We start from the raw sequence: 14,639 nt of genomic DNA on the forward strand, positions 1-14,639 counted from the left end.
AAATAAATAAGCTCAAAGTAGTGAAAGAGTCAAAATAAAATACTTCAAATTTGAAATAATTTTACCACAGATGACAGGAATTTACTGGTAAAGTTATTTATACATTCTCAGGCAATACTGTTCAGGTGTAACATCTCTGGAACAGAGACAAATCTAAGTTATTTTCATTGTCATTTAAGATAGTTCAAATGGAAGGTATTTGCCTTGCTCACTCAACCTAGTGGGTAAAAGGTCTAGCTCTTTAAATGCTGTTGTTCCAGGTTCAGAGTAGAGAGGCTATAAAACAGGGGTGCTTCATTAAAATACCATAGCTGGCACCTCTCAGAGGCACAGGAAAGGAATATTCACTGAGTAAGTAACACATTATAAATTATAATTGAGATTCAATTCTCCCAGGGAGAAGAGATGGTAACTTGTCATTTGAAGTGTTGTGAGCTTCTGAGAGAGGACCAGGAGTTTAGAGGGTATAATGATATCATTAAGAAATGCCCTTGCAAAGTAAGCAAAATTATACTGTGCTGTTTCTTGAAAACCACAGGAACTCTTTATTGTTCTGTCAGCAGCAGTTCAAAGAGCTATGCGACCCCATTAACATTCATTCAGGCATGTATAACAAATTGGAGAGGGGAAATTTCTTGAATAGTTAATTATATTTTGTGTGTTTGAATACCTAACACTGTTAGCCATAAGAGCTCAGCACCATAGAATACACACCTTGCGCACCTGGTTTACCTCACAGCTTTATTTTTCTTTTAATATTTAGAAGAGAGCAGTATCAAAGGTAGAGGAATAGTTGGGAGGTTGGAAAGTGGAAAAGTAGATAATGGTAGCTGATTTGATGGCTGTGGTTGAACTTCTCCAGTATTTGCAGCAACTATTATAAGATGATGAGAAAATCCTTTGAACACCCATATCCAGGTCAGATAGGAATATGTGGGGTGATGCACTATAAACATAAGCCAGAATCTTGCAGGGAAACTGAGTTGATCTCACTTTTGATAAGACACAGCTTTTCTGGTCAAAGTATTTAATTATTTATTTATTTTTGTGTGAAAGTTGTTCCAGAAGCTCTTTCACACACAGTGGCAAATTGCTACAGTCCCCTATGCTGCAGTGAACATGGACTTAGTAAAGCAAAGACAGTGGCCAGCAACAGAAACTGAAGTTTGCCTGGTTGGTTTTGAATGCAAAAGTTTGGTTTCTTTGTTTTTTTCTTAGAGAGAATGATTGGTAGATATTGTCTCCAATGTTAACAGGAAGCCCACATACAATGATTAATTAAGTCAGAAGCTTTATCTGTACCAATTAATTAAGTTTAATTCCACTGCAGATTCAGGAATCCTTATCTCTTCAAGGACTGTCTCCTTGCAGCTTTCCTTGCACTTAGCAATGAGATTGATAAATTATATGATAAAGGCAAGGACCATCACACAGAGTTTAATGCTGTCTGTGCTATACTGAGGAGATGTTGTTTCCTCAGAATTCAATTCAGGTTCTCTGTACTTCTAAGGAGCACCAAACAAAGTTAGGATTGTGAGTGTGACTCTTCAGGAAACTTCACACAGAAGTTGGACCAGTACCCTTTGTAGCAGCTGCAGGTGTCCATTTACATAAACATTCCCACCAAGCCACAGGAAACCATTTCTTCCAGATACTGGGCATACATCTCCTGAGCACATTTACTAATTCAAAGATGCTTCTAAATTCTCTTGGAAAATAGAAGAATAAAATTTATCTTACCCTATACACCTAGGCAAGCTTGCATTCTATTTTCAGTTCACTGAAATTTCTGTTTTCCTCTGTTATTGTTACACAGCCACCAAGTACTTTGCTCATCACATATATATTCATACTTCTGCCTTTCTTCCGCAAAACTGTCAATCTAATGACCTTCTAAATGTATCTGCTATTTGAAGAATATTTGCATTGTAATTATACTTGTGTTAGCTATGTTGTTTCTGTGCTGCATTTTTATTGCATGTAGATTGGAGTTGGTCAGAAAATCTCCTCTGAAATGGAAATTATTTTTATTACCCTTTGGCCTTGCTGATTCCACTGCAAACAGTTTGTAACAGTGGGAGTGTGCTCAGACTGAAAATCAGAATGTACATTCCAATGTTCTAATGCTCTTATATGTCTACCAGAAAGGGATGAAAAACACATCCTGAGCTAATAATGGGAAGTTCTGAATTACAGGGAAGTAGAACTACTGGATGAATTTCTCCTGAAATGTTTTTTTTTTCCTCAGAAAATGTCCATTTGCTGAAACCAAAGCTTAGTGGGGGCAAGGGATAGAGATGAGGGGAGAAGGAAATACGTTGAATATTTCTCTTGATGTTTTCAACATTTCTTGGAAGACTGTGGTGTTTGAGGTTGACATTTTTGCATCAAGAAACTCCTGCTATTCAGAAATGCTTGTTTAATTGTAAGGTTCCACATGGTTAGGAAGAGACATAAACGTATTTGAGAACAAAATGGAGTTATTCAATATCACTAGGTAAATGTTCTTACTGATGTAAGGAGTTTCCAAAAAGTGCTCAGACATTGAGGGACATCTTATGCAAGCCTAGAAATCTCTTTTAAAGTGGAAAATCACTTTCTGATGTGGTTTAATAGGGATGGAATTACAGCCTCCATCAAGACAATGATAAAAGTTCCCTTTGCATCAGCTGGGACTTCACCTCAAACTTACTGAAAGCACTGCAGTCTCTTTTGACCATGTTGATCATACACATATTCACCATACAAATATGTATGACCATACAAATATGTATAACCATACAAATATGTATGACCATACAAGTTTTGAGGGATTTATAGGCTTCTCTGTTGAGGAGAAGATAATAATACATGAGGCTTTAAAGAAAATTGTTATGTGTGTAGAGAAGTCCTAGTTTTCTACACATAATCAAGTCAAACAACAAGTAGGAAAATGTTTCTTCAAATCATTGCCTTTCTGCAGAATTTTAAAGTATTTCTGACAACGGCTTTTTGTTAGAAACTTGCACCAGAAATTACCTTGCTAAGAGGAGCAGAATGAACACAGAGTCCTGCCAAGAGCTCTCTCCTGCCTCTGTGTGAGCTGAGCTGCTGGGTCTTCCACAGCAGCAGTCAGGGAACCACAGCCAGTTCCATGTCCTTGAAGGCATGTGCTAAAGACAGGGCTGTGAGCCAGAGGTGTAAAGGAACAGCTGATCTTTTACTGCCACAGCTGTCTTCCCAGGAGACATAAATTTCAGTTCTGCAGTTGTTAGTGAAGGCTCCAGCATGAGTCCTCTCCTAGAGAGACCCAAGTCCTTACCTGCCTGTGCTCAGGGATAATCTATGCCGCTGTGTACAGTCATATCAGGGTGATGACTCCTCCTGCTCTGACTCCCTCCATCTCCCTATACACATGTACCTCCATTGCCACCCCAAATCTCAAACAAAATAGCACCTATTTCAACTCTGTTGTCACACAGCTCTCACTGAACTATCGCTGTTCCTCGTCTCTTTATGATCTACTCTTGTATAAGCAATCTCTTTTATATTTTTGCATAATCATTGTGTATATTTGTCACAGCAAGAAATTACCTGCAAGTAAATACTCTCTTCAAGCAGCATTCACTCGTTTCCCATGCTAAAAAGGAGAAAGCTTTTGGAGTTGTAAAAAAATGTTAAACATATTACAGATGCATCATTCCTAAAATCTTATGAAATTATGAATGACAGGGATAATGTAAATTAATGCAAATATTTTAGACCATGTTCATATTTTATGAGAGAAAGAAACATTCAACACATAACATGATCTTTTTATGCGTATGTTGGTGGGAAGGTTTGAGCATGACTGGTGTTAGCTCTAGGCTACTTTTTTACTGTCTCCCACTAAGAAACAGCTACTTTTTGTTCAAGGCAGACTTAATGCAATAAACTTTCACATTTCCTTGCTGGGACTGAAAGAGCATTTTCTTTCTTTCTAGTGCTTATCAGCAACTTGGTGAGATCTTTATTAAAATGTAATAACTGGCATTAAAAAAGACTTTCCATTTAACATATGCAGCTTGTCCTTTACTTACAGCCAAAAGCCTCAAAGCATCCAACTGATAAACATGGCAGGGCTGATCAATTCTACTAAGCATTTAATTCAAATTTTCAAGTGAAAAATGTGAGTTTACAGCCTGCTATCCTTTGCTTTTTCCTTGTTCCAGTCAGCTCCCTAGAGATGACAGACACACAATGAACATAGGCCTTCTTTTGGAGAGAGAAAATTCTGTTTATCTACCTTTTTAAATATAAAATGAGTCAATCCCTCTTCTCATCTCCTTTAATTTCAAAGGCTCCCTCACTGGCAGCTCAGAGAGTACTCACTCTACATAACACAACAGCTGCTGGAGACAGATAGCATGAACATTTCTGGAATGATTCAAACTGACCTTCTTTCAATGGATACTAAATGTTCATCATTAGCTGTGGCTTCATGTTCCAATATGGGTCTCTAACATGAGGCACATTCTAATACTGAGGGAAAAGGGAACAAGGTAAACAGATTTGGGAACTTTTGAGGCAGCCTTTAATGAAAAAAAAATTGTATGCTTTTGATGTGTACATATTGCAAATTATTTCATTCAAATACTTGTGTATATATGCAGTCTGATGTCTCATATTAGTAGTGGACTTGAAACCAAGACAGGTTTTTTGCTACATATGTTTAGGAAACAGAATATCCAATTGCAAATTAAAGCATCTGATAAATTCTGATCTTGAGGCACTTTCCAGTTGCTGAAGATCATTAGGACTTGAAGCTGTCTCATTTTAAGAACAGCTCACTCATTCTTACTGGGAGGTCTCTATTTCCTTCATAGACCAGATTTGCAGGTCCCATTCTGTAGGTTAACCCATGCTTATATAGTTCATATTGCCCCTATGAAAATAAGCTTGAGTTACTAACAAATCTTCTAGAGTCACTAATAGGGACTCTTTGGGAAGCTGCAACATACCTTTGGACACATGAACACACTGTAATTACAGCACAGGAACATCCTGCTTTTATATTCTGAGGAAATCACTTGTCCTCTGGTAGGACACTACTAAAGGTACAGTTATCCATCTTCTAGGACCCAGCCTAGAATATGCCCTTTTCTTCAATTTCTCTATCCTGGGGAAGATAATGGCAAGGCTTTTGCAAAAATCCAAAATCTAAGTGCTCCCTTTTTTACTAACTTTTTACTAATCTTTAAGTTCTGGACATAAATATGCAAAAAGTGTCTGCCTTCAGGTGGGTTTCTTTCTAACAGGGGAAGGGAAAGAGGGACAGAATCTAAGCTGCCACAAATCATTATTTCTCTGCAGATGTGCACAAAACCACAGCCAGTTACACTGTTCCAGCAACTGGCCTCAGCTCTCTGCTCACTTTTGTCGACATGAAAAACTGAGGAGAAGCCAAACAATTGAATGAGCAACTTTTGAATCTGCTGTCAGTCTCCAAGAGATAAACCCTAAAATCTACACTTAGGGTCTTTTTATATGAGGTGCTAAGGGTTTTTTTTGGGTTATCCTTGTGCAAGCCAGTGAAATCATGAGCCTGTAAATGATTTTCTTTGCATAGTTTCTGGCACTGAGGATTTTATCTGCTCTGACTTCAGTAGGCAATGACAGAGCTCTGTCTGTCTATTAATATGACCCGTTATAAATACCTGTGGAGACATAATAGCATCATAGAATATTTATAGCACAGGCAGACTAAACCTTACACTACAGATTTCTACAGAAAGGCTGAGTGTTCCTCAGCTTGTTACAATGACAACTCTCACTCACTCTAAATGTTCAAGCAGTAGCAATGTTATGTTCAGAAACTCTGTGGCAAGAGGAGTTTTATCTTATACTCTTTATGCCAGGCATCTGATACCCTACACCCTTCACATGACTCATAAAGAATTCCACTGGAAGTACTTAGGCAAAGAGATCACATTTACCTTGGGTTTCAGAGTACAAATATGTTTAAGCAAGGAAGAGTCAGTTCCTTGCTCCAGTCTGGAGACTCCAGCACAGTCTGGGCTGGTGAAGGAGGAATCAAGTTTTCAGGTCAGAGGGCTTGGTGAAGTCTCCAGATGCTGAAGGACTGCCTGGATTCTGTTCAGATACCCAGTTTGACCATAACAAATATTAAATTATGCCCATTAAGCCATGTCATGCTGCCCTGAAATACTGTTCCATTACCTCCACTTGATTTCAAACTTCAAAAAGCAAGAAATACTAACAATTAAGGCAGAAATTAAATGCTTTTTACCACTCATAATGAAATAGATTATGAAATATTTTGATTCCCAGATTAAAATTATTGAAACAAACATACGTCCAAATAATTTTGGAAATCTATTCCACTGTAATAATGCTATTCTAAAAATACAATATAGTTCCAGAAGTTTTTACCAGGTCTAAAGAATCATCTTTTTCAGTAAGATATGGAGAAAAAAGTATACAAAAATATTACACATTTGGTATAATATTGGACTGCATTTCTTTCTTTCAAGATCTACATTCTCCTTCACTTTTGAGCTTTTTTTTTTAATTATAGCTCTTCCTTCTCAAGCACAATATGCAAAACATTTGATTGTATAAGTAAGTGCCAAAAGACAAGTAATTTGCTGTTATAATTTAACTGACATTAGTATTATTGTCCTACAAAATTACAGTAGGAGGAAATTTAAAAAAAAATAAATCTATTGCTCATGCTAAAGATCAAAATGCTTCATAAAATTCTAAACAGGCTGAGTTTTTAATAATCTGGCATCTCATTCTAGATTTTGAAGTGGAATAATCTCCAATAATATCTAAACAAACCTGTTAGCTTGATTTTCTGATTTCATCTAAACATTAATGCTGTTCTATAACATTAGCAAATGTACCTTTGACAATTTTCTAAGAGAATCTTATGCAATTTTCCCTTATTTGAGGATTTTATTTTAAGATTTTTATAAGTACTAGTATCTCATCAAAGTGTTCTTAAGTCAAGCATCATTGATTTTCGTTCATTTTCCCTCTTCTCACAGAAATACCAGCTTGAAATTTTTGCTGGATTATGCTAAACTGAAGGTAATTTAAAGAAATTTAATTGTTCTCCTAATGTCCTTTGTTTGTCAAATCTTCTGTCAAGTTATTGCCCATGAAACTCTGGAGTCAAATTCCTGTTTGCAGATCTCAGTTGTTCCCTCTTGTTACTGCTGCTCAATGCAGTGATTGTGAAATTTGAATCAAAACCCTATTGAACTCTAAAGATCATTCCTGAAGTGATTCATCATTGTCACAAAGTAGGAATATGGTTTATTTCTTCAGAGTCACTGTAATCACATTTGAGTACAGCTGTGTGACACAACTATCAAAGAAAGAATACATCTGGGCAATAACCATTCACCCTGTTTCTTGTTTTTCTACCTTGAGACAACCTTGGGGCACATTACCTGTTTGGTAAGGCAGTGCTAGGTACTCTGGAGTGCAAACCTATCTTCAGGTCAGTTTTGAATCCAATTTGGTGATTTGCATCATAAGGCACTCAGCTTGGTCTTGGCAGACCATGGCCTTCTGTCTTGGCTTTCAGCAAAGAAATGGCAGGCAAGGTCAAACCTTCTGCTGTTTTGAAGGTTTTGGAATATTTCTGGATGCTATTTGGAAGTTATTGCATTTCAATTCAGAGTATTGGCTGGGGGAATTTTTAAATTGCTCTGTGCATGCACATACACGAACTGCAGTACATAGCTCTGGTGCTGGATAAGGCAGAAACAGAGACTGTTTCTTTATACTCATTGGTGTACCACAAAATCAGAAGTCCTGTCTGGGGGCCAACCAACTACATTCTCAGAGCAGAAGCCAACCAGCCATAAATTAAGAAAATGTCTGGGCTTCACTGGACATGAAGGCTGTGTTCATTGTAACACTTCAGCCTTGGTTTCCAGGATTATTAGAGTCTTTGACTGCAGTGGTCAGTAGCAAACATCCTGTGTACTGTGACCATTTCTTACATGCTTCACCTGCATCACTAGTGTTACATGGGTTTCTGACCTTTGCTGTTGGACTCTGATGCTTCTTTTCTGTTATGTAAAGTGCCAAAAGATTGGTCTCTGGTTAACTTTAGCCACAATTAAATTTTGTCTACTATCATAAGATAATTGTAAGCTCAGCATGATGCACAAGGAACTGTGGTTTCACAGACAAAGAAAGCAGAAAGAAAAACATTCTGTGAAGGGGTAAAGCTGTTCACAGTAAAAGAATGAAGATTAGAAGTGAAAACTCACTAATTTATTGGCAAAATAGATTTATTTTACACACATCTCTTTCTCCACCTTTCCATCCACATGAAAATCTTGTGTTTAATGCGTTAAAATTCAACATATCTGTAAGGTCTAGGAAGGAGTACAGCATGAGCTCAAAGCATACAGTGGCAATTGCCTTGTGCTAAAACATCAGAGCTTGTTAATCAGAGATGGCTTAGGTGCTACAAAGACATTTTTAAAAGTAATTGTATATTTCAGAACCTGATGGTCTGAGACACTGAATGACAGTATAAAAAAACTATAGGAAAATGTTTCCACTATGGCATTGAAATTGCCATTACATAGGGAGAGGCTGAAAGTTCCTGGCACAAATAGCAACATATGGGTTCAGAGAAATTGTAAGGAGAGAAACATTTTCCTTCCATCTACTTAATTAGACTTACACAGGACTTAATATAACCCAAAATCTCTTCACAGAAAGGAGGACTGAGATAGCCATGTAATCTGCCTGTCTGAGGATTTGTACTTGCAGAGTGCAGTAGTTATGAGAAAAAACAAGGAACTGAAACAATCTGCTTTTATTTCTGGGCATCATCATCTCATAGGAGCAGGACCTAACTTTTTTACTTTCAGTGACCACCAATGCAGGGACTCTTTCTAAAGTATGTAGGTCTTGTATGCATTTCAACTACATTTCACATAAATTTTACATTAGGATGGAACTAGTTCTTTTAAAATAATAATAGAACAAAATCTCAATGAAGGGACTTTGACAGCAACGGTGAGAGCCAAACCCCCCCACCCCCCCCAAACTAAAAAGCCCCCAACATTATTGTATACTAAATATGTGCTTTATAAGCATGAATGTCTTGCTTCTAAAACTGATGAAAAGGAATGCAGCATTCACAACTTCTACTACTCCTACTTCTCACAAAGCCAGTGGTTAGCTAAGTTTAGGACACATTATCCCAGTTTGTACTTTCAGAGAGAGTCATTTTTACTAATCCTGGAGAAGACAACAATAACTCGACTTCAAATAGAAAACAAAATGCACATGCATGCTTGGGTAAGGCAGCCTCCTTCAATTGCACAGCACAGGATGTCAGGATAATGACAGAATTATAAAATCAACTTTGGTACTCCCAGGCTTCAGTACTTCCAGTTTTTCTGCTGACAAATGCAAACAAACTGGAGGCATACAACTTGGCAGTGCCATGGCCAGAAATTGGATGGGATAAAGGCTGGACTGGCCTCATACTGAATAGGTGGAAAAGCTAAATTTGGACAGGCACAAAGATATTTTGCTAGAATTTTATTTACTTATGAATGTCACTTGGCTTTATCTTCCTTCTGACTAGAAGTTTTTTTGAACCAGAGAATGTTACTCTGTATGAAGTGATAGTATCTGCAGGAGAAAATAAGGTATTTTCTTAAGGATTAATTGCACAGCTTGACTTTATAATTTGTTAGAATAGATGAAAATTCTTCACAAAGGGAAACACAGGCTTAAAACTGCTGGCAGATTTTTCTACCTCATTTTTGAATAATAAAACAAAGCAGACACAATCATTATCTACTTGTAGATAATTTGATAGTCAAAAAATTAGTTTAACAAATTTTTCCTTCTGGTATGTAAGTTAAAATAAAAATGAACACACCAGAGAGAATTTTTCTTGAGGTGTTTATGACAACAGGATATCTGGTAAGTACTAAGCAAGAAAAAAACAATTACTTATCTCTTCTTTTAAATATGTAGCTGCATGAAAACATGGTCCTTAAGCAAGCTGGTAGAAAACTGAAGTCATTCTTGCTTTGAGCAGGGAGTCAGACAAAGTAATTTCCAGCTCTCTTTCCAACTTAAACAGCCCTTGGATTTTATCAAATGCCCTCAAAATAGTAAGGTTATGTAAAAAGTCCTTCTCAGGTCTAACACCAGAGATGGGCTTGGACTTTAGTGGAAGGGGCTGAAGTCTTTCTAAGCACCATAGTTTATCCTCATCCTCAGGCTGGCCTATCAGACCCCAGCTGCCTTGTCCTCACTTCCTACCCAACCCCGTAACAGCACATGGTTTTAGCTTGGTCCTGTTTATCTGCAAGCACCAAGTGGATGTGCAGCCCCTCAACAGTCCGAACCACAAAGTAACAGGATGCTGTGTGACAAATGAAGGCAGTCAGAATGAGGTTACAACAGGGAGCCTGTCCCTCCTCTTCCTCATTTCCATCCTACTCAAACGCATCCCCGTAAACACAGCAGCACTCTTCCATCTGCCGAGGGAGCTGGTCTCATCTCCCTCCCTCTGCATACACGTGCTTGCATGTGGACTGCACACTCCAGAAGGCAGACACTGGTGGATTCTAATCCCCCCTGAATTCTCTCATGGATTAAACTGCAAATCTTTAACCCTCCTTCTTAATGCTGTGGTAAGTAACACACGTACTGGCTACATTGATTTACAGCTGAAATAAAAGTGAAAGACAGACAAAACTAGATGTCTGAAAATCAATCTATGCAGCAAGTGGATGGAACATTAAAGCATTCTGGATTATTTTCTCCTCCCTTCACTTTGCCCAGGGCCTGATGAAGCAAAATCACTGTCTGCAGCAATAAAGGTTGCAGGTACATGTGTTACCCTCCACCTACCTGTAACCCTTCAATGGCCAGTTTGAGGATAGATGGTGTAAGCTTGGAGGCTTGCTTGAAGGAGAAGTTGCTCCAGTCTATAATTAGAATGAAGCCATTTATCTGAAGCTCCTGATCTTCAATGAGCACTTCCAAGGAAAGTAGAATAGCCCGAAGGATATCTATAAAGGAGTTCCTAAAGCAAAAGCAGAAAAAAAAAAATCAATGGCTGCAGTTTCTTCAAATCTCAAGATACTCAGTTTTGCTATGGGTGGGGCATGAGTGAGGGACAGGTATTTATTCTGGTAGAAATATCTGAAAAAGGGTTGTTTCAGAGGTGTCGTTAAAGAGCGTCTGCTCCAAAACTGCTTGGTGTGATAAATCCTGCTCACTGATGGATAAAATAAACACTGAATGAGATCTCCTCAATTTTGCTAGCAGTCCATGCAATGGATTTTAACTAAGCTGCATTAAGAAATTATTTATCTGTGATGAAATGAAAAAAAATCAAGCTATCAATTTAAATCCTTTCTCATTTGGATATACCTTACCAGTTTGTCTCTCTTCTTCTTACCAGATTTTTGTTTCCCTTATTTTCAGAAAGGGAAATAAATCAGTACACTATTAATAGAAAAGATATCATGCAACTACATTCTGTGCCTTCCTGCTTGAGTGTAGAGAATGATCCAAGGCTTTACACAATACAGTTTGACAGTTGCCTTATTTTTGCAAACCAAATGCAACATGAAAAATGGCTACATACACTCACAATGAGAGCTCTTTATTAATTATCAGCTACAGTAGGCTGGCCACAAGGCTTCCCTCAGGTCTGGGAGAATAATTCAAAACCTTGGAGGGCGTGAAGCATATAAAGAGTAAAAGAGAGAGAAGAAAGTGCTGAAATGTTTTCTTTAATGTGAGAGTCTGCTCTGGGAAGTCTGGGTTCGCTCACTACTTCCATTTCCTTACTACTTCCATTTCACAAAAGCAAGACTTGGATACTTTAATGACGAGTCTATACTTATACCCAAGTAAGCTGAATTAGGTGCTCTCCTCTTCTGTCCTTCTCATTATGATGATTTACAAACAATACATTCTATTCGAGAGCAACAAACAAAGAAAGCTTCACAAAGTGCGGCTTAACCTTGTGTAAAATGAAATTGTAATATATTGCTAGTGCAATCTGCTTTACCTCAGCATAATTCTCAAGTTTTCTTGAGTCCTGAGGTCCTTTACAAGGAAGATTCATACCATGTTCTCCCATGGAGATTTTAATTTAGTTATTTTCTGCTGTTTTCATCAATTTAAAACAAATCTTCCCAAACCTTCAAGAGTATTGTTTCAAATTCTGCCTGAGAGAAAAAACATATGTGCAGTCAAAACAAATTTCTCTACCATAGGTCTCTACCCCTGAATGAAATCAACACATGTTAAATTTCTATTAAAAGTAAATGGTGAAGTGTTCTCTGATTCTTTCTCTTTTCTCTCAATAGGTTTTGGGTGGAAATATATGTTCCTTCTCTAAAGACCTGATCCCTTGTAAAAGCTGGTTCTGCACTCTGCCTTTCTGCAAAAATTAGAAGATTCTCTGAAGTATTGGGACAATAAATTGAGCTTATTGAGCTTAAAGACACCTAATATTGTTCTTGCTGCATACCAAGTCACTCCTCCCTAATTTACAGTTACAGGACAACCTTGACCTTTTCAATTCTTATAGGGAAGCTCTGCTAAACAGCTAAAAGAAGGAGTATTTCCTTAGCAATGTCAGGTGAAAGCATACTGATTGGATTGGCAATTGGCACGTACTTTAAGTCTAAATTTATTTTGAAAAACTGTAATATACTACCTACTGCTTAGCTGAAATGGTGATGACTTCCAAGCAGCAGCATCAGATAACCATACTTGGTGAAAAAACCCAAATATAACCTGTCCTAGGATGACTTTATAATGCTTGTATCCTCAGTTATCTGTTCTGTTTACGCTGGATATTAAGTTATGCACCTTTAAGATTTGTTCCAAGAGCAAGGGGGGAGAAAGGGATTGTAGAGTTTGTTTTCAGAACTGCACTCACTCCTCCACATTCTGTTTTGTCTGCAGCATGGATGGACAGTGGGAGAGAGCTCTCCTTTGATTTTTAGTTAGCTTTTAGCTAGCTGAGGCTGGACTGTGTTTTTTTTCTTTTTCTTGGAACTGTTCAAACCTGCTCTGAACTGAAAACCCAGAAGAACACCGGGAGCTCTCACCTGTGGCCCACAGGGGCCTGGGACATTTCCAGTGCTGGAGGGACTGATGGAGACTGAGTGAGCCGACTTACAGAGCCCACAAAAGGACTCTCTGAATTTGTCATCTCTTCAGAACAGCAAGAGGTTCTATTTTTAACATTATTCATTTTTTATGCATGTGAATACTTTGCTTGTTAAATAAACAGGGATTTTTTCCACTTTTCTCCAAGGAAATCTTTCTCTAAACAAGTTAGGGGAAGGACAGCTTGAATCTGCTTTCTAGAGGAACCATTTGGAATTTTCTTAACAAATTTGCCCTAAACCAAGACATATCCCTAAACCATATCTATGTAATATATCCTACACTATCCCAGCATCCTCTTTCAGGGTGGTCAGCCTTCTACAAGAACTGCTCCATGGAAACTCCCAGACATGTGCAGTGGCTCCAAAGGTGCCCTCACACACATGTCAGCCTTCTTTGCACTCTTGTTGGCATCAATTCAAAATTATATCATTGACTGACTACATTGGGGAAGACGGAATAATCATGACCTCAATCCCACAGCTGCAAAACCTAGAATGAACTGGATGTTTTTTATCAACAAAGATGTGAAAACATGGACACATTGTGACAAAGGAAGGTTTTATTCTTCATGTGGGGGAAGAAGTTTTCTTAAGAGTACATTCAAACTAATATTCATGATCCTGATAGCACTGATGATTTTAAAGTCTGTGTAATGATTCCAGTGGGACTGTCTGGAAACGGTGGATACAAAACATCTTCTGTAATCCACTCAAGCTCTAAATGACAATGGAAATATTTCAGTGCAAAATCTTCCCCTCGGATTTTGTGCTGCGGAATTCCAGTCTTTGTCTGAATGTCTACATAAATTGTCAATTTATTGAGGAGTTACTCACCTCTACTTTCCTATACTTCCAGTAGAAATTATTTACCTGAGAGATATGGCACTCAATTTTCTTAATTTGCAACTAATCTGGCTGTCCCTGCCTACATCCCTCCTTTCTCTATGTCTTTGCAATTTAAAGACATGGTATAGTATAGGAAATAGAGTGAACACAAAGATGTTTTTCTGATGAGTACAGGGAGACATGAAAGCAGCATATAAGTCCTCCAGGTGGGTTGTTTGCAAACACACTATTCTGTGAATGCAGAGCCTGGATAGAAATCAGAAAGTGCCACTTGAGTCTTAAGCCCTCTGCTCTCTAGTCTTGGGGCTTTGAGACAAATCATTCAGCTGTGTGACTGATTTGCATCCAAATCATTTTCTATGCATGAACACAGAACCACTTTTTATTACTCCATCACTTTTGTTCCTTTGCTTAATGTTCCCTTCCCCTCCTCCAACTCCCCTCCTCACCAGTTTAACCTTCTCACACAGAAAAAAATGTGAAATAAATTACAATTGCACAAAGGGAAATGTGTAAGGTCCTGTAAGGATTCAGCATGGAGCCACTAATGAGTTACAAAAGATTTGCACAAGCCCCAGAAAGAGAAAAAGGAGGAGAGAGGGAGTGTGCCTATCTGCC

The 14,639-nt window shown here is 38.0% G+C and overlaps 1 protein-coding gene across 1 annotated transcript in view; it reads right to left on the reverse strand.

Annotated features, from left to right (window-relative positions):
* The window catches only part of CLVS1 (clavesin 1), a 99,436-nt gene that overhangs the window by 54,698 nt on the left and 30,099 nt on the right, over positions 1-14,639 (reverse strand). Inside the window, exon 3 of the mRNA XM_021555646.3 lies at positions 10,891-11,065. Within this exon, the coding sequence (XP_021411321.1) occupies positions 10,891-11,065 (175 nt within the window). The remainder of the gene's footprint in view (positions 1-10,890; positions 11,066-14,639) is intronic.

This window comes from Lonchura striata, chromosome 1, assembly GCF_046129695.1.
Source record: "Lonchura striata isolate bLonStr1 chromosome 1, bLonStr1.mat, whole genome shotgun sequence".
NCBI lineage: Eukaryota > Metazoa > Chordata > Aves > Passeriformes > Estrildidae > Lonchura > Lonchura striata.